General features: G+C 47.7%; 1 protein-coding gene across 2 annotated transcripts; it reads left to right on the top strand.

The window, feature by feature from the left end:
- Nucleotides 1–1017: 1017 nt before the first annotated feature.
- PHGDH (phosphoglycerate dehydrogenase) lies at nt 1018–20269 on the top strand. Of its 2 annotated transcripts, XM_063133080.1 has the most exons (13): nt 1018–1224; nt 6041–6198; nt 7970–8035; nt 8893–8947; nt 9070–9168; nt 9355–9487; nt 10268–10416; nt 10964–11116; nt 11370–11502; nt 12735–12862; nt 13284–13506; nt 14354–14535; nt 19960–20269. In XM_063133080.1, the coding sequence occupies exons 1-12, from the start codon at nt 1087–1089 to the stop codon at nt 14506–14508; spliced, it is 1590 nt and encodes a 529-aa protein (XP_062989150.1). In that variant the 5' UTR covers nt 1018–1086; the 3' UTR covers nt 14509–14535; nt 19960–20269. The 2 variants fall into 2 exon arrangements, with proteins under 2 accessions (XP_062989150.1, XP_062989140.1); XM_063133070.1 differs by lacking the exon at nt 19960–20269 and having other exon boundaries at nt 14354–14592.

Genomic DNA, 20269 nt, shown 5'->3' on the forward strand with positions numbered 1-20269 from the left:
GGAAGGTTTGTGGCTTATTATTTATTTATTTATTATTGCATTTATATCCCACCTTTTTTCCTCCAAGGAACCCAAGGCAGCATGCACAATCCTCCTCTCCATTTTATCCTCACAACAACCCTGTGAGGTAGTCATGCAGTGGGTTTCCATGGCCATGTGGGGACTAGAACCTGGATCTCCCAACTCCCAGTCCAACACTTTATTACATCCCTGGCATGGAGTTACGTGTGATTGGTGAATTTGGTTGATTTTACTCATTTTGAAGTGGCCATTCCGTTCTGTTCTAGATGTTGTTCTGGGAGTTATGGGGTTTTAAACCCGTATTGCAAGGGTTTTAGTCTTAAAATATTGTTCTCAAGTGTTTCTAACACATGCCACTGTTTTTGGCATGAAGGGGTCGTTCCAGCTTTTACACCATCCCGACTCTCTTGGGAACATCAAGTAAACCCACAAGCAGTATTTCTCAGCTTTCGGCCACATTGGGTGGATTTTAACTGGCAGGGTGGGGGCCTGTTGACAAGCACACGTCGGAACGGGTTAATGGAAACGCTCCTTTGCAGACAGCCTGCCAGCAAGAAGTAGCTGCCGCTTTTTGCTGACGTGGTAGAAGCGAACCATTACCATCCTTTCGGAATTGTGCCAAATCCCCTTCGCGTGGCGGAGTGGGCGCGCCATGGAGAAGGCGAGGGGCGCCCCCGCGTATACACTTGCCCCCCCCCCCGCGGCAGCGCGCCCCGGGGGGCCAAGAAGCAGTTCTCCGCACCCTCGCCTCGAAGCGCACCTCCGGAAGCGGAGTCCGACTGCGCCCCGCGCAGGGAGGGGAGAGCGCGCCAGCCAACCAGCTGTCGGCGAAGAAGGCGCCTGCCTGCCTCGGGGCGACCAAGCGGGTCGGCCGTGGAGGCAAGGCGCCAAGGCGGGGGGCGGGCAAGGGGCGGCGGGGGAAGGGGTGGGCCCTCGCCGCTCTGCGCCAATCCCGCGAAGGGCGGCCGCGTCCTTTTTATCCCGCGCGGGCCAAGCGGCGCTCCCTTTCTTCCCCGTGCGGGAGCTCTGCGAAGCCGCGTTCAGGCAGCGGGAGGCACGGCGAGGATGGCACCGGCGGCGCTGAGCAAAGTGCTGATCAGCGACAGCCTGGACCCGTGTTGCAAGGAGATCCTGCAGGCGGCCGGCATCCGCGTGCTGGAGAAGGCCAACCTGAGCAAGGAGCAGCTGTTGGCCGAGCTCAAGGTGAGAGCGAAGCCCGCTCGCGGGGAGCCAGGCGCGTCCCGCCCACAGGCACGGTAGGATTCTCCCCGGCCCGAGGAGGGGGAGAAAAGGCGGCCGCGGCGACGGGGTCAAAGGGTCCTGGCCGAGCCCAGCCACCGCCGGCCTCGAACAAGGAGGGGGTCGATGAGTGCCGGAGCGCAGTCAAGAGCGAGTATCTTTGCCTTTGCGCGGGGCGAAAGAGCGGCGACGGGGAGGGGGCGGAAGGTGCAGCATGCCCTCGCTCCTCTCCAACTACCGAGGCTGGTGGGGTTAAAGACAATCCGTCGGGGAAAGCGCTGCGCCTGTTTGGGACTGAAGCCCTTACCCGTAGTCCTCGTTGGGTTTGGCTTAAAAGGTGAGGTGAGGGCACTTCGCACATGCTCAGGGCATGCTTCTTGTCATTATGAACATTACCAGAAATCATGTCATTATGTCGGCAGTGGAGTGGGCATATATTGCCAGGGTTCTGGTGGCCAAGAACCCTGTGTGGTTGGCTTCTTCCAGCAGAAGTTGCTTAGTTGGGGACTCAGTCACGGTGAGTCCCATGTCCAGGCGTTAGCTTTCCTCCATAAAGTAAAGGTATATTCGGGCCACTATTAGGTGGGGGGGGGGGAGATAAATCTGCCTCAATTGACCCTGATTTCTTGCAGGAAACTTTTGCCACCGTGCTGTAGTGGTAACTGAGTCTGCTCTTTTCTGCATAACTCCACTTCTTCAGCTACATAGTTGTACCCTGGCGCAAGTCGTGCTGGAGGTGACAAACACTGTTTGTTTGGAACTAACTGTATTATTTCTCTCTCTTTCCCCCTCTCTCAGGCTGCTTCCAGATAAGGCTTTTATTATGCATTCACACTGCCTCATTCATGGAATGTTATGGGGGCTCCTGAAGGAAACCTGCCTTCACCATATAGTTCTGTGTTTTCTCACCTCTTCATCTGTCTTTTTTCTTACCAGAAAAATCTGTTGAGAAGGAAAAGATAGAATGGCTGAACAATTCCTTTTGACTTAGTGCTAGAAGTCTCAATTGAAATTGTTTGGGAACTTCCCAGTGACCTTCAGTATATTTGCTATACTGGAAACAAGAAGTTTGTAAACCTTTCTCTTAAATCAGGGGATTCAAAATTGTTAAAAGTAGTTGGTGAATGTACTTAATGGTTTCTGTTGGTACACACAGAGCCAGGACTGGGATGACTAGGAAATGCTTCAAAGGGAGGATTTTTACAATGAACACAGAAAATGTAAGATATGACCTTTACTTCATCATAGAGGCCAGCATTCAAACACAGAGCAAGCCAAGGTTGCATAATGAAAGCTGTAGAAAATTGATACATTGTCTGAGCTACTAAAACTTCTAAAAATTAGATACCGTATTTCTTCGATTGTAAGACGCACACCAATTTCCGTACCACCAACAAAAAAAAAACCCTAAGACACACCCACGATTCTAAGACGCACCCCATTTTTAGAGATGTTTATATAGGGGGAAAAGTGTGTCTTAGTATCGAAGAAATAGGGTACTACTTTTTTTTCTTCTTCGTTTTTCCTCTAAAACAGAAGAAGACATTAAATGTAACAATAGCAAAAAACCTGAAAATTGGTACACATACAGTCCAAAACAATTTGATTTCTTGAAAATTTGATTATTTCCTCAAAATGGGAGGCAGGAACATGGGGTTCATTATAGGTGTGCACTGACTCCTACCAATTTGGACCCCAATTTGATTCTTCAGAAAATGGCCTGCTCGTGCTCAGATTAATTTGGTCAAGACCGCATTGGCTGATATGAAACCCAAGTTGTTTTGGAAAACTTTTGTGCTTCCCATTGACTATCATAGAACATTTTTAAAAGGCTATAACTACCCACCCCCCTCCTTGGTCAGAATTTGATGATAGTTGTAGACATATTAATCCCTTAGAATGGGATTGTGGCTATCTAATGTCAAAAAAATAGGTGTAAGTTTTTTTGTGCTACGTTTCTTTATATTTTGATTTTTTTTTTAAAGGGAACTATCAAAAACCTTTCAATTTCTTGGCAGAATCTGGATTAAAATTTCAGAGATAGTTGCTTCAATTGCAAGCCAAATTTCAGAACAATAGCCACAGGAGGTTTTATACAAGAGCAACATTGACATTTTGAGGGTCTCCGAAAGAAGACATATTTATCTTTCAGAAGGACAGGTGCAGCACTTAATGTAGTAGGGGAGTTTTTCAATTTTTTAAAGAGAGGAATTGATTCCCTCCCCTTTGTCTTTGCTTACGGTTTTTAGTCAATTTGTATGAAAGTGGCACATGTCATAGAGGTGTCCCCAGGCAAGGAATCTGCAAAGTTTCAGAAGGACAGGTGCAGGGACCAGGGCAGATGTAAGGAACCAAGTGCCCAGCAGCCAAATCCAGCTCTTCTAGGACCCCTCTGTGGTTCCCCAGCTGGCCATGCAACTTCCCCTGAGCTCCCTTCATTTCCCCCAATCACCCATCATATGGTTTCTTAGTATGTGTGCAGTTCCCTCCCACCTACCCGTTCTTAAAGGCTGAAATGCCTCTCCTATGACTTAGTTACTAGTGATAAGAGCTTTAAGCTATAATATGCTAGTTGGGTGGGGGTTTTTTGTTTTTGTTTTTTGTAGTTTTGAACCCACACCTTTGCCTTAGCCTCACTCACCACTGGAATGCCCCCCCACCCCACCCCAAAAGCTTCTCTGAAATTGACTTTGGCTCTCAGAAGGAAAGAGATTTCTCAACCTTTGGGTAGGGAGTTACGGTGTTTGAAAAACAATTTAAGTCTTGTTTCATAGTGAAACCTGGTAATGTTGGAAGAATAGCCATCTCATGTTCCCATCTTGCTCCCCTCCAAAGCACAGTGATATTAGCTCATGGTAAAACATCTCCTAGGTATAGATGGTGGACCTGTCAGATTCTCATTCTCCCCGTCACTTGCAACATTTAGAGAAATGAAACAAAAATCCACTATTTGGAGACATAAAATTGACGAGTGTGTACTGTATCCGAAACATGAGTTGGTAGCAAAGCTTTGTTCTGGAGTGGCTTTGGGTTTTTTGAGAGAAACCCACCTCATCTTGGAAATCAGCAGAACTGGACCAAAGCTGCCTGTTCTGCTTGAGCTTCAGAATTCATCCAAATCCAGTGCATATCTTTACTCCAGAATGGTTAACCTACTCCCACATTTGCTAGGCCACTGGTATGCAATACAAACATAGCTCAGGACACCAAGATTACTAATAGGACATTTTTATATTTAGCTATTAAAGCTCTGTTTATGAAGTTTGCCCCATAATATAGGACAGAACTCCAGTGCAAAGAAAGCAAAACCATGTATGAGATAGAATATGTGGTTGAGGCCACTGCGTTGGCCACGACCAGCCAGAAATATATGTTCATGCTTGCAGAATGCAGGCTTCCTTTACATGCGCATGTATATACATTTTCTCTATGCTTGTTGCTTTGCTGATAAGTGGTTGGACTCTGCTAAAGAAATGCTGACTATCTCTGTTCGCTGAACCCTACCTGTTTGGAAGCGGAGGGGGGAGAAGTGAGATAATCTGCTTGGCAGCCTTAGAGCTTGTGGAACAGAGAGGAATTTGCCTCCACATGTCTAACTGTAGGACACACCTCCAAACTGGTTATGCTAACTGTAGTTAATTGGGCTAACCTTCCTGCTGAAGTGTCACCATTCCTCACTTTGCCCCTTATGCCATATTGGCTAAAATGTCCTTCCTCGGCCTTACATCTGCTTCTTGGTGAGGAAGAATTGGCAAGGTTCTTTCTTGTAACTGTATTCATTTAAAAGATGAGCCTACCCAAACCCAAAGGCTAAATAACAGTGATCTTGAATGTGTGTGCAAAATGTTTATTTGCAACACCAGTGTACCCAACCCAACTGAAAACGTCTGAAAGTGATTTTGATTCTCAAGTAGAAAGAATTACACAATTGTGGTGTGGGCAGCCATTCGTGACATGTCTAGTTGTGTCCATGGTGTCTGAAAGGGTTCATGGGTAGAGTGTCAAGGAGCCATAGGGAGGAGGCAGTTTCTTTGGGTCTAAAACTGTTGAGGCTTCTCTAGGTCAAAACCAGCATCTTGAATTGTGCGTGGAAGGTTATAGGCAGACAGCGTTGTTGGTCTGCAGCTCCTACCAGCCTTATCTAGCAGGAAGATGGGAATTGCAGTCCAACAACATCTGCAGGGCCATATGTAACCCACCCATGGTGTAACCCCCTCCCCCAGTCTAACTGGCAGGAACAAATGTGCTCTTGGCAGCTGACCCGAGGCAGGCTGCCATGTTTCTGCAGCGATTGAAGCATCTGGAAAGACATCGAAGGCAGAGGGTGTTACAGTGATTTCAAAGATATCTGGAATTTGCTGTTTGGATTTCTCAGTGGCCATGTTTTGGTTGTGTCTGTGATGTTTCTGCTTTAGCTTGTCTGAGTTTGGGGCCAGACGTTGGGATTACTGGTTTGGCATGTAGCCTCCAAAAGCTAATTCCCTTTTTTTTAGGTGGTAGGGTGTCCTCTTCCTCCAGTTCTACTGAATTTAGCTGACCAAAATTGTATTCTTGAACTACTACTGAAAGACGGGGCTTTGATTGTTGGGGATTTTATGTCCTTCATCTACTGGGCTAGGGATGGTGAACATGCGATCCTCCAGATGTTTTGGCCTACAACTCCAATCAGTTCTACCCACCATAGCCAATGATGAGGGATGATGGGAGTTGTAGGCCAGGTGCTGCCTGGCATCCTGGTCTCTGGACGGTGCCTTGCTCATGTCAGTTCTGATTTCTTTAGGATTGTGATGGGCTCATTGTCCGCTCAGCGACCAAAGTGACTGCAGATGTCATCAACGCTGCTGCTGCTGACAGGTTGCGGATTATTGGAAGAGCTGGCACTGGTGTGGACAACGTGGATGTTGAGGCTGCTACAAGGAGAGGGATCCTGGTGATGAAGTAAGGGGCCGGCCGCCTCTCCAGTGGGATGTGGTGGGCAGGGTCGCCCCCTCTGTACAACCCACCCTGCTCTCCCACTCCAGGCAGAGTCTTGACACAACAGGAAAAAAGGCAGGATGTAAATGTAATAAATGAATAAAATAAATAAACAGGCTTATTGAGACAAATGGGCATGAATTTTTCAAAACTGTTAAATGAATCCTAGTTGCTGATAGTGTGAGTTTTAGACTGTAGCTAAAGTGTCACTTTCCAGTTGATCATAATCCAGTTGATTATGAAAAGCAATGCCCCAGCAATGCTAAAAGCCCCTGGCATGGAAGCAACAGTTATTATTCTTTGTTTGTAAAAAAATACTCATTTTTAAAAATCCTCTCTGACTATTGGAGGAACCTTTGTATTTGATAAATTTTTTTTTTAAAAAAACACCACTTCAATGAATTAATCAATCAATTCAAATTCTGCAATCTGAAAAAAACACATACTCTTGTTTATTGCTTGTTGTTTATAGATTTTGACAGCTGGACATGAGCAAATAGTATGAAAGCATAATTATGTAAAGGTAAAGAGGAGGGGAGGATGAGGTTGGATATGCTAGGCTTGCTATCAGCTAAACATTGCCCTGGTTGGCATGTTACACTAAACTATGGCTTAGCGTAATGTGCCTAAGCCTTGGGACTTACACACTCCCTTCTCAACGTAGGCATGGGAGCAAGGTGATCAGAAGCATTAGCTTCCATTTTCAGCAAACCACAATTATTCATGCCTGAACCTGAACAAACTGTGGTTACTGTTAACTATATTTTAGAGGGGAAAGCCAATTTCAAACCACAGTTTATGATCCTGGGTTGTTTCCTTAAGTCATAGTGAACATTAACTATATACATACTGTATATTGGTTGCGATATAACAATTAACTGCAGTTAGTTGAAAATGGAAGGGAAAGCTACCCATCTCCTCCTCAGAGATGCACTAGAAAGGAGAGAGGAGGGGAATGTGCAAGCCAACACTTCCCCAGGCACATTCCTGTTGTCCTAAACTATGGTTTAGCATTACATCCAAAGACAGCCAAGGAGTGGTGGATTGGACAACACAAATAGTAGAGAATGCCTGTATTTGAAGGGTTGGGGAGGGTGGGAACAGGTTGCTGTGCTTCAGAGGAAAAAAAGGGGGTATGGGTGGGAGAATCCTTTATTTAGAACAGCAGATCATATAATTTTGCCTGCACAGAATACCTCAAGTACTTATGCACAATACTTATTTGGAGCATCAGGTGCATTGTTAGCTAAAAGTTCCTGCACTGTGTGCAGCATGACTGAGGAAGAAAAGAGCCTGCTTTTTTCTGTGGGATGCTGTCCATACTTCTGATTATGCACCGATATAATCCCTGAAGGATGTCCCTAAAGCAGATCTCTTGTTACATAGTTGATATTCCAGTGCAATAGAATCTTAAGTCAGGGGGGTGTCCTCTGAAAACCCCTTGAGAGCACTTTTATCCTTTCCACCCAATACACTCCACTCCAGTATCTATTTGTAATTCTAGGATCTCACCCAGGAGCATGTATATATAAAATAATAGTTCCGTGGAGAATATTGTGAGTATTTTCCCTAACCAATGAATTGGTTTTTTCCCTCCACCAATGTGGAGTAGGTCTTCTGGACCATTGCACATGGAAAGCTTTGGGCATGGAAGCCTTGGGGGCCCTGAAACTTTTTAAAGCAATTAAACCAAGGTGCCAAGTCCAACTTTCTTTCTCTGTGCTTTGCTCCTTAGCACACCCACTGGCAACAGTCTCAGTGCAGCAGAGCTGACATGTGGAATGATCATGAGTCTGGCCAGGTAAGTGACATGGCATTTGGGAAACGATGGGGCATTCCAATGGATCTGTAACTGCAGTTTGCCTCTGGCTCAAAGAGCTTGGGAATAACTTGCAGCTCCTTCAACTACATGTGGAACAATGCACTGCGAAGCATGTAGAAGTGCCAGGCAAAGGAATTTGGGGAGGGAGGGAGTTAGAGCAGAGGGGATGCTTAACCCTTTCCTCCTGCTGTTTTTATGCTTAAATCCAACCCTTCAAGCCATACTTTTCCCATGCAGAAAAGGTGCCCTCACAAGACATGACTGGAACCCTTGGGGTCCGGTGTTCCAGGAGAAAAACAGCAGGTGAAGGGCAAGGGTTAAGCAACCCCACTACTCTGCCACTTCTTTACTCCAAATCTTCCCCTCCTGTAGTTTCTTTGCTCTGCAAGATGTGGCTATTCAGGTTTTGTGACCCATATTGCATGCAGTGTCTAGTTCTACCAACTCCTCCCTTTGCTTGATCTAGCCCTGATTCATCATGAAGATCCTATCTCTATTGGACACAACTTTCAATAACTCTTCAGATCCTCCAAACAAAAAAGACTCACACTCAAGAGCTTCTGTCATCTGGCCAAGAAGGCTAGCTACCTATCTATATATGGAAATCCAGATGTCCTAGGCAGCCCCTCTTCTCCTTTGGGCACATAACTTTGGAGGGTGTTCATGTACCTTCACAGAGCCAAAACCAACTTATGGCAGATAGGAAGCATTGGAGAGACTTTTAATCCTAAGTCTTTAGAGCCAGTATGGCACAGAGAGGGAGCGAGGCAGATAGTGCCTCTGTTATAGGCATGGACCTTTCTGGGATCCTGCTAAAATGGGGACTTTTGTTTCAGGCAGATCCCACAGGCAGCAGCTTCAATGAAGGAGGGGAAATGGGACCGCAAGAAGGTAAGTGGCTTGTGCTGCTTCTGTCTCTGGCTGTCCCGCAGCAGTGCTGGGATGGGGAGAGAGAGGGGAGCTGCAGGCACTGCCAGGAGTTTTCTCATGTAACTGGGTACTTTTTGACCTAGTTCATGGGGATGGAACTCCAGGGGAAGACTCTGGGCATTCTAGGCCTAGGCAGGATTGGACGAGAGGTGGCCATCCGCATGCAGTCCTTTGGAATGAAGGTAAGAACACCCTTAAGGTGACCATCCATGGTCACAGTGAGTGTCTCCATCTCACTGTCCCTCTGGACCCCCTCTTCTCAAAACACCTGTGCGTCCCCTGTGCCCTGCCTCTTTGTATTCGGAGAGGACGAGAGGTGGGGGCAGCAGAGAAAGAATCTCTCCCCACCCCACCCCACCTGTCATTAGACCATAGGCTATGACCCCATCATCACTCCTGAGGAGTCTGCTGCATTTGATGTCGAACAGCTGCCCTTGGAACAGATCTGGCCACTATGTGATTTCATCACAGTCCACACTCCACTCCTGCCTTCCACCACAGGTAAGGGAAGAAAGCGGCCCCTTGCCTTTTCAGAGGGATCCTTGCAGGGTGCTGGAATGTGTCTGTGTGCACACTCTTCACTTGAAAGTGGAAGTGGCTTATGGTTCCACAGCAAATCCACCACCAGGGTTGTGTAAGGGAAGCAAAGCTCCAACTATGGGCTGAGGGGCTGAGATGACTTGCTTGGGGTGGGGAAGAAACTGAATGAGAAGTCCTGCAGGTGGGAGTGGAGAAGGCAGGTCATGGATGTGAGGAAGCTCCACCCACACAGGGCAGGGTGGCTACGGAGTGAAAAGGGTCAGCCAAACACACTGAATGGGGAGGTGGGGTTCTGGACTACTGGCAGGGCAGCAGCAGCTGTGTGTCGCCTGTGTTCAAATTCTGTGCCACTAAAAACTGAATTATGGAATAATTCTTGGAAATTATTGGAAATCATGGAAAATAAACAAATGTTTATATATTGGCTTCTTTTGCATAATTCTGTTCCTGCTACTCTTGCAAAGGATTAACATGCTAGACAGGGCCTTCCTCAGCCCCATTCTCACCTCAAGAGATTTCACCACGCCTTGGCTATGCATTTGCAACCCTGCCTTTGCAGTCCTAATGGTTGTTTAAAAACAGAACAAAAAACTAATATTGGGTTCTCAGTATGGCACCCAGCTCCTCACTTGGGGCTGGTATAATTGCAGACCTGCAGCCTAAAAGTCACCCTTGATCAGAGTGGACTGGATCAGGAGTGGGGCTGTGAGTTCTCTGCTTTTGCTGCTACTTCCTTTCTAGGGCTCCTGAATGACACCACTTTTGCTCAGTGCCGGCGTGGAGTCCAGGTGGTCAACTGTGCTCGAGGGGGCATCATGGACGAGGGGGCCCTTCTTCGGGCCCTCCAGTCTGGCCAGTGTGGTGGAGCAGCCCTGGATGTCTTCACAGAGGTGGGGCTTTTGGACACTTCGTTTTCCCCTGGAACTTCTCAGGTTGAGGGTATCTTTGGGGATTCCGTCTGGTGCCTGCGGGAGGCTGTTATTATTATTATTATTTATTTATATAGCACCATCAATGTACTGTGTGTGAGACCAGCTTGCAATTGTTTATTTGTCCAGTTTCAAATCCTCTTTCATTTGGGAAAGAAGTACCTGGTTCAGACCCCTGCCATAGGACAAGGCTGCCTAGTCAGCCCCCTTCACCCAGTTCAGTTTTCATGGTCCAACCACTTAAGCTGTGCATGTACAGAGAAAGGAGACGAGAGTGCTGCAGGCCATGTGTTGCTCTTGGACTACAGCATCCACTGGTTTCCCAGAGATGTGATTAAGGCTACTCTGTGTGTTCCAGTCTCTGCAGCACTTAGCAGGGTGACTGTGTCTGGCCCAGCTTAGCCTGGGGGTGAGACAACGATAGTCTGGACAATGAAATGACGCATTTATATACTTGTGGAGATGATGCAATGCTTGGTAACTAGCTTGGCTATTCTTCCTCGTCTAGGAGCCACCCAAGGATAAGGCCTTGGTAAACCACCCCAATGTAATCAGCTGTCCCCACTTGGGTGCCAGCACCAGAGAAGCTCAGAGCCGCTGTGGCAGAGAGATTGCCATGCAACTAGTGGACTTGGCCCAGGGCAAAGCACTGGTTGGCACCGTGAGTTGCTTTTCTCAATTTTTTGTTTAACAGGTAATGATTTTAATTTATTTAACATTTCTTTATTAGCAAATCTCAGGTTGGGAGCATGGGTAGTTTTACAAGAAGGCAGTAGGCTGGGGCTTGGCGCAGAGAAATTCATCCTTAAGAAGAGTATCTTTGGGAAGCTGTATAACTGGAGCAAAGGGTGCCTTTTTGTAATGGGCCAGACTTCCTGCAAGCAGTCTTATGCTCCTGTTCTTCCTTCCCCCAGGTAAATGGGCAAGCTCTCAGCAGCGCATATGCATCTCATACCAAGCCATGGATTGCATTGGCTAGAGCTCTCGGGACTCTGCTGTATGCACTGACCCACCAAGTGAATGGAGGCGTGCAGTTTGTCACCCATGGTGAGATGAGAGAACCGGGAGTAGCACTTGGGCTTCAGAGAATGGCTTTTTATGTCTTTCACCCCTGTGCTTTTGCTCTCTCATCTCCCCTTATTGTAGGGTTTGTATACCTGTGCTTCAAAAAACATTCCATATTCTGTTTGAAGAAAAGCAGAATTTTGCAACCCGTGTACATTCTCTTCTGAGATTGCCCATCTATTTTCAAACTTGTTTTTAAAAATGTATGAAAACAACGTTCCTCGGGGAGCTGAATTCTGGATGCAGAAGCCATTCTCTGCTTCTGCATAATCAGAGAACACACAGAGCTCTGCTTACTTATCTTCTCGCTCTACCATATGCACTCCAGCCTGTCTGTAAATGCCCCCCCACCAGCTTTGTTTCCCTCTCCACTCTGTTCTTTGTGCTTCCTATACAAGCTGTATTCTCTCTTTGGAAAAACACACCTTCTTCCCTCAACATCCCTATCTTGCAAAATGTACTGCCCTGTACCATCACTGAGGCTCCATCTTTTCCCATCTTGACTATTGCGAGTTAATGCAGTGTGTTAAAACTTGTCCATCCTCGAGACTGCAAGACTTTTATGGGGACACCTGTCCCTGACTGTTCTGAGGTTTTACATAAGACTTATCTGCTCTTGGTGCTAAATAAATATCCCCCCTCAGCTGGTAGTCAATCCTTGCTAGCACTAGCTAAGACAGAAAAGAAGCTGCTTTGTTGAAGAAAGGCTGCTTCTGAGCAGAAGTAAGATCACCACGAAGCAGTCGATGTTGCACTTGCTGCTACTGCTGGAGATGTTGGCTTTTTACAGGCTTTTTCTTCTTTCCTTTTAACATCAGCCTGAGAATTAAACAAGTGAAGCTCTCCCCATAACTTATTTCTGTATCAAGAGAGCTGCAGCTATTAAATGTATGTTTGTCAGATGCTGTTGAAAGTGCAACCGTTGGGCCTGCAAAAAGAAGAAAAAGAGAGGGGGAGCAACTCACCCTGGCAGACTGCTACGGTCACGTCGGTGCTCCCCCAGAGGACTGTAGCTGCAAAAAAGCAGTCCAGGTGTTGGTTTCATGGTTCCTGCCAAGAAGCAATTGGAAACGTGGCCCTGTCTGAGTTAGCTGCTTCTGGCAGAGTTCCCAGTCTGTCCCTGGGTATCACCCCAGTCTTCTGATTGCAGAGAAAGGAAAAAGAACATTCTGGGGCATTTGGGTGATTTTCACCATGACTATAATGCTCCCTAGGCTTGACCTTGCAGAAGGCTGGTGGTTACCTGACTCCTGCGGTGGCGATAGGGCTCCTCAAAGCAACTGCCCAGAAGGAGGTGAACCTGATCAACGGGCTGCTTCTGGCACAGGATGCTGGTCTGAAGGTACATTGATCCCCTCCATCCCCAGCTCCACTGGCCAGTTAATTTGGGAGCAAGAAGCCAGCTGCAAGGTCACTCATCATAATGGCTCTTGGGTCTGCTCAGGAGAGGCTGCTAGCTTCCTCCTGGCATAACTGTTCATCTTTACAGCTGCACAACAAGCAGAAATCCTGCTGGCATAGTTTTCCCAGCATGGATATGTAGCTGCACATAATGAGCTTCTGCCTATCCTGTGGCTGTTATCTTTGCCCTCACAGAGGTCTGTAAGAATGCAAGACCTTACTGCCCCTCTGCCTCTTGTCTTGATAAGAAAAGATCAGCTGTCTGTTGTGTATTACTAAGCTGGGGTCTGGAAGGGGAAACCTGGAAACAAATCTCTTCTGCAATGGAAGGCACAAAACTAATTTCACTGTTTTCCCCACAGATCACCACGACCCACAGTGACAAGGCACTTGGCAGTGAAGAGGGGCTGCTGCAGCTTTCTGGACAAGATGCCTCCCATGTGCTGGTTGGCTCGGTGCAAGGCAGCATTCCTGTCTTGCATGAACTCAGTGGAGCAGCCTTCCAGCAGCTCATCCCACTCACTGGCACTCTGCTGTTCTACAGAGCTAAGGCCTTCGATGCCAATCTGTTGCCAACCATCATCGGTAAGGAGAGGCACACACCTCCCCGCCACTATTTTCAGCACTACAGAGTCTGGCAGTTCGTGAATCCTTCTCTCTGAACTGTAGCTGAGGAAGGTAGTACTTGCCTTGGGTGGATGCTGGTGACTCCTATGTCAGTGAGGCAGTGAATCCGCTCTGGGTTTCAGTCTCCGGGGGCTATCCAAGGTGCTCCCCTTATCACCAGTGCCTCCTCTCTATGCCGGAAGTGTATTTCTGAGGGAATGTGCTGCTGGGACAACGTTCCTCCTGCCAGGGTTGGTGGTTCTAATAGCAACAGCTCTACCTTGCTGCTGCTAACTATTCCAGCACTGTTGATACTTTTGCAAGACCAATTTCCCCAAGTCTGTGTCCTGAGGGCAGAAAGTATATTTGGGAGTGGTTCATGGTTATCCCCTTCCTTGTGTGCACATGATGGGCTTGCAAATAAATGAGGAAGGCTCCGAGGTGGAAACTCTTGAGGATGACTGTTGTGAAGATGCTTTTAGTCATGGATCCAGTGATCATCATGATCCTCCAGGGAGATGGAATAGGTGCAGGCAACAGCTTTTGGGACACTGGGGGGCTGGGGATGTAGAGAGCAGCAGTGACAGGCAAGTGAGGAAAGGGTCTGTGTTTAACGGAGAGAAAGTTGGGCTGTTCATTTAGTTGAAACCTGGGTGGACTCCTTTCGGAAGATGGCCAGACCTGGTATTCGTTAAGCTCCACCCCCATTTGTACAGAGGGCCTCATTATCTGCAGCCCCATCTTACTTCTCCCCCTCATTGACCAAGACAAAGCTGTTGATGTCTGTCTCCTAGGATACATGGACTGTGTGTTGTTCTGTTTGCAGGGCTCTTGGGGAAGGCCAAAGTAGAGCTGTTGTCATACCACCGTTCTAGCATCATGACTGGGCATGAGTGGAGTGTCATGAGCATATCTTCAGTGCTACACAGCCTGCAGGAACTGAAGCAACATGTGACAGAAGTTGTTCAAGTTACACTTTAAGTTGTGGTGGAGAACCTGGCAGGGCCTGTAAGTTTCATTAATGCAAATGTTACACATGCCAATAAAAGAGAATTTGCAAAAGTTGTCCAGTTTCTTGTGCAGTAGTCCTGCCTGAGGGGGATAAACTATGGAAATAGTTTATTCAATGTGGCATGTGAGAAGGGGATACTTTGGCATGCCCGCACAGCAGTACTGGTCAACACTGCTGTGAGCTGCTGTATTGCCATGCTACTTCTAATGAGCGAACCCAACTCAACTCCCATCAGTGTAGAGATTACAGCGTATAACAACGCAATGTGTGGAGTTCCCATTGCATGCTGGACAGTTCTAATCTGTGTTCCCGAGAAGCAGACTACACCAATAGCATTGAACCCAGATCTCCTATATCTCTTCAAAATGATGTCCTCTCTCTTGAGCCAGTAACCTAGTTCTTCGTCGTGGTCTCTATGCATCACACATTATGGGCTCTGTGCCTGCACTGAGTTCGGATTCCGAGATTTCCAACAGCTGAAGACCTCTGTCTGGCAGGAATCCCTCCCCCGCTGTCCTACTGTGCATGCTCTGGGATTCCTGCCTTGCCCTCAGTTCTCTGTCACCCCATGTTGGGAGTTTAGCTCTGAGAGAACAGTATTTTTTTTTCTTCCTATAGTCCTCTTAGTTGCCATTTATCTTCTCCAGCTTTCTTTCCAGTTCTTTTTCTTCACTTCTTATTATTTATTATCATTGCCTATTCTTAACTCCTTCTCTTTTGCTTTCTATTGCTGCCTCTATGGCACAGAGAGACCTTTTCAAAAAGTGTGCTCGTTGCGCTAGCAAGGTGCCATTATCCGACAGCCATTCCCTCTGCCTCATTTGTTTGGGCAAGGACCATGTTTGGGTGAGGCACACTGCATGAAACTCTCCAAACAGGCACGCTGGAATCGATTGGATCGACTCAAGCCTGTTTGCTGGTGGAAGGCACTCGAGGTTATGCATCCACCGAGATCAGGTGAACCCCCAACCATGTCCCTGCATCTCACCACAGTCTTGTCCAACAGCTCTAACCATGGGCCATTCGGACCCACAGGCTCCTGTCTGCTCTTTGGCAGTTTCTGCAGCCAAGAAGCTAGCCAAAAAAGCGAGGTTGCACAAGCATGCCCTGGAAGGACACAAAGAAATCGAAGCATCCCTCCAAAGAATTGAAGGAACCGAATCCTCCATGTCCTGCAACTCTCCAAATTTCTCCTCAATGTCCATCTTCTCCGGTACCTATTCCACCGATATTGCCTCACATTCCAAGGCCCTCTATACCAGCACTCTCAGCATCCATTTCCGAAGGGGAAATTTGTGACTCGTCAGCTTCAAGGGAGCAGATTCCTCCAGCTCAATTTTCTGTGATACCGAGAGAACCCTCTCTACAGCTACAAACCAGACGTGACCAATGTCATGCTTATTATGAAACTCGGGATCGAACCCATGCTTGTGATCGATCTCAATCTCCTCTTTGAGACTGGGACTGCTACTCAGATGTGTCGGCCCCATGCTCTTATGCTAGCTACAACTGGAACCACCACCAGGATCAACCCCACAACCACCAGGATGCTCAGTATCTCTCTCCAATCCCTCCTCAGTATCCGGCATCGGTCTTGCGTCTCTCTTCACCACAGTCACCCTAAGGCGACCACTAGATCACTTGATGTTCACCTACCACCTCTACCATGTCTGCCAAGAGGACCGTCTATGATATATTCGGCGGAAGACTATGAATCAGATTCATCTTCAGTCTCCTCTGTACCACCATCCATCCCATCACCAGATGATGTCATTGGCATATCAGACTGCACTTCGCCATCTGAGAACACTGTCCACTTCTTGGAACAGATCCTCCATATGGCCCAGTCGCTTGGGATTAATACCTAGCAACCTTTGGAAAAAATCTCCGACCCAGTCTTCGACACGATCTACACCAAATCCTCGACTCTGGTCGCCATACCCTTTTCTGCCAACGCTCCTCCATACTGCATGTCAGTCCTGGAAAGCACCTTCATTCATGACATCCACCTCCAAGAGACTGGAGTCGTTATACAAAATCCAGGAGAAAGATGCATCTTTCCTCTTTGTCCACCCAAAACCTAATTTGGTCATCGAATCTTCCCAGGGCTGTTCCAACAAAACACACACAGCCCCTGTCAATAAAGAGGGACTTCGACTTGGCATGATGGGGAGGAGAATTTATTCTTCTGCTGCGTTAAGTTTGAAAGTAACAAATTACCAGGCCATGATGGCCTGATACTAGATGTTCTTGTGGGAGAAGATCAGCTTTCTCACCACATACTTACCTGATGACCAGCAGGAATTGTCTCAACTCTTTCAAGCTGAGGCCATGAAACTTTCCCAGTTGCCGCTCAACTCTGCAGCTCAACTGTGCCTCTAAAACTATGGTAGGATCCATTGCGCTCCACCAACACGCTTGGCTGCTTTCTGCAGGATTGACACTGGAGGCCCAGTCACGCATCAAAGACCTTCCCTTTGATTGGGAAGGCCTATTTAACTCACCCACTGATGATGCGATGGACTCCATCCAAAAGGTGCGAAACACAGCAAAAAAGATGGGCAACTCCCAACCAACACAATACTATCCTTCTCAGAGATGCCACTGGTACCGGCCCCAGCCTTCTTTCCAAAACCGCCAAACCCATGATTGCCCCAGTTGATACCACCAGACTCAGACTCAACAAAAAAGACAGGCACCGTCTTCTCGCTTTCATCAGCAACATAGCAAGACCAACAACTTTCCTAAATGGCGCCTTTGACTACAATCCCAGTCCACTCTGTCAATCTCATTTCAGGAACATCCTTGCACCTTTCTACACCACCTCAGACACTTGGGTCCTCTCCATAATCCGCTATGGCTATCAGATAGAATTCATAACTCCGCCCCCTCTCGGTACCTTACAGATCACTCCTCCATCCAAAGTTCTCTGAAATGAGACTACTCTACTCCTTCAAAAGGGAGCGATCCAACACATCCACAATCTCAATATCAACGACAGTTTCTTCTCCTGCTATTTCACTGTCCCAAAACACGATGGCAGACTTCATCTTATCTTGGACTTCAGAGACTTGAATGCTTTCTTCCAAACAAAGAAGTTCAGGATGGTCACAGTGTCTGCTATCCTTCCACTTCTCCAACGCAACCAGTGGTTCACATTCATAGACCTCAAGGATGGTTACTTTCACATAGCTATTCACCCCTCGCATCACAAGTACCTCCACATTGCCATCAGTCCACAACTCTATCAATTCCGTGTCCTTGCTTTCGGCCTCGCCACTGCACCAAGAGTGTTCTCAAAGTGCGTGGTGGCCATCTGTGCCCATCTTCGTACACTGAGTATCGAGATATACCCCTATCAGACGACTGGCTCATAGTGGCACCATTAGAATGCATAGCGACCCAGCACACTTCTGCTGTGCTGAATCTACTCTCATCTCTTGACCTCTGCACCAATGACAAGAAATCCACACTCACTCCTCAGCAATTCTCCTTCATTAGTGTAGATATAGACTCCCAGCTGGCATGAGTGTTCCTACTGAGAAAACGAGTGGATGTACTTTCAGCGCTCTCTTGCTCTGTTTTTCACCATCAGTCCACTTCGGTATGGACAATACAAAAACTACTCAGATACATGGCTACTACAGTACAGGTGTGCTACTACAGTGGGCACACCTTCTCATGCAGCCCCTTAGTCCTTTCTCCTCCGCTCATACGATGGAACATCAAACCCCCACAGGACTCTTCTGTCAATTTTCAACAAGGCCCTCGCCTCCCTGACCTGGTGGATGAAGGAGGTTGGAAGATTTAGCAACCGCTGCGTTCTCACATTCTACAAATCACGTAGACACTCTCCTTGCCTCTTTCTATGCCATGAGGCAGGCACAAAGGCTTCCTGGGGAAATCTACACGTCGTACTGAAGGCTTGCGTGCGCCTCCACTGCGCCCCCAAAACGATTGTGTAGATCCTGCCCGAAGAGGCGGAGGAGGAGGAGGCTGGGGAATCCGGCCGCGTCCTTGCTGCCACCACCGCCCACCTCCCCGCCGGCCTCCTGCTGCCGGCGAAGGAGCCACCCGGTCAGAGAGCTTGGCTGAAGAAGGCCCTGCCTGGGTGGCTCTCCGACCCAGGTGGCTCTTTCGCCGGCAGCAGGAGGCCGGCGGGGAGGTGGGCGGCGGTGGCAGCAAGGACGCAGCCAGATTCCCCAGCCGCCGCCTCCTCTGCCTCTTCCTCCGTCTCTTAGGGCAGGATCTACACAATCGTTTTGGGGGTGCACTGGAGGCACATGCAAGCGCCTTCAGTATGACGTGTAGATCCCCTCCCTGTCTCTCCTCAATGCTTTGCCACTTGAATTGTACAAACCATTGAGCTCACCTATGCCCTACAAGGGCTACAACTGTCAAGACCTGTACAGGCTCACTCCACCAGAGGAGTATCCATGTCAACTGCTTTCACCAGGGGAGTAATGGTACTAGACCTCTGCAGAGCTACAACTTGGTCTAAACCGTCTCCATTCATCAACCACTATTGCTTAGACATCAGGGCCAGAGTGGATTGCACCTTTGGCAGAGGTGTCCTCTCCGCTATCCTTCAGTGAATCGATCATAGCGACCTATCCTCCACCAGTAAGTCAACTTGTTATTTGCCCATAATGTGTGATGCACAGAGACCACAACAAAGAAATGCAAGTTGCTTACCTGTAACTGTAGTTCCTTGAGTGGTCATCTGTGCATTCACACAACCTACCCACCATCCCCTCTTCAGTGTCACTATTCTCCCTGCAATACTGATGGGGGTATCTGCTGTACTTCTCAGTTCTGGGGCCTTTGTGGTCTCAAGGAACTGAGGGCGAGGTGGGAATCCTGGAGCATGCACAGTAGGATGGTGTGGGAGGGATTCCTGCTAGAAAGAGGTCTTCTGCTATTGGAAGTCTCCCAAATCTGAGCTCAGCGCAGGTGCACAGCCCATAATGTGTGAATGCACAGATGACCACTCAAAGAACTACAGTTACCGGTAAGCAACTTGCATTTCTCCCTACTCCAAAGGGCTCTTTCCCATGGAAAACTGGCATGCCAAGGAGGCTTCTAGATTATCCTTTTTCAGGAGTCACTTGTTTTTGATTGGCAGGGAATGTATCAGTCATGTGAGTCACTGCCCATGTGCTCAGACAAAGATTTGCCACTTCAGAATTAGGCCACTGCCTGAAGCCAAACATTTGTATGCTTCCGGAAAGATGGTTTGCATGTGCTGGAGCTGAATATGTGTTGATAGCATTCCACAATCTAGTGAGTGAGGTTTTTTTTTTAATGCTGTAGGATGAGCTCTGCCTTCCTGCCTCTTGTGCTGACCATTTTTCTGTTCAAACACTACTAGCATATTTTCTCTCAGAAGCATTTGTTTGCTGTCTTCTTGTATTTCTTAGGAAAACCAAAACCAAAATGCTGCTCTGGGGAGAGGGAAGAATCGGAAGAGTGATGTCACAAGCCCCAAACCTGTTCTGGGCATGGCTGCTACTTAAAACTAGCATGGTCCAGGTCTGATCAGCAAATGTACATCTGAACAAAAGGGCATAAATGCCGCTCCACTGAGGCTTGGCAGCTCTGATTTGTGTATAATTTGTTCACATTCTTAGGAAATTAAATAAAGACAGTAACTCCTGAAGGGTGGTTGGTTGGGCAATGAAGCAGAGTCGGCAATCTACCCGGAAGCATAATAAACACTGCTCATATGAA

Source organism: Elgaria multicarinata, chromosome 1 (assembly GCF_023053635.1).
Source record: "Elgaria multicarinata webbii isolate HBS135686 ecotype San Diego chromosome 1, rElgMul1.1.pri, whole genome shotgun sequence".
Taxonomy (NCBI): Eukaryota; Metazoa; Chordata; class Lepidosauria; order Squamata; family Anguidae; genus Elgaria; species Elgaria multicarinata.

What these genes read in the sequence shown, in the direction of transcription:
- PHGDH (XM_063133080.1), top strand. Translation starts at nt 1,087, where the DNA reads ATGGCACCGGCGGCGCTGAGCAAAGTGCTGATCAGCGACAGCCTGGAC. An exon ending in ACTCCTGCCTTCCACCACAG is followed by an intron (nt 9,488 to 10,267) that starts GTAAGGGAAGAA and finishes CTTCCTTTCTAG; the next exon opens with GGCTCCTGAATGACACCACT. An exon ending in CACAGGATGCTGGTCTGAAG is followed by an intron (nt 12,863 to 13,283) that starts GTACATTGATCC and finishes TTTTCCCCACAG; the next exon opens with ATCACCACGACCCACAGTGA.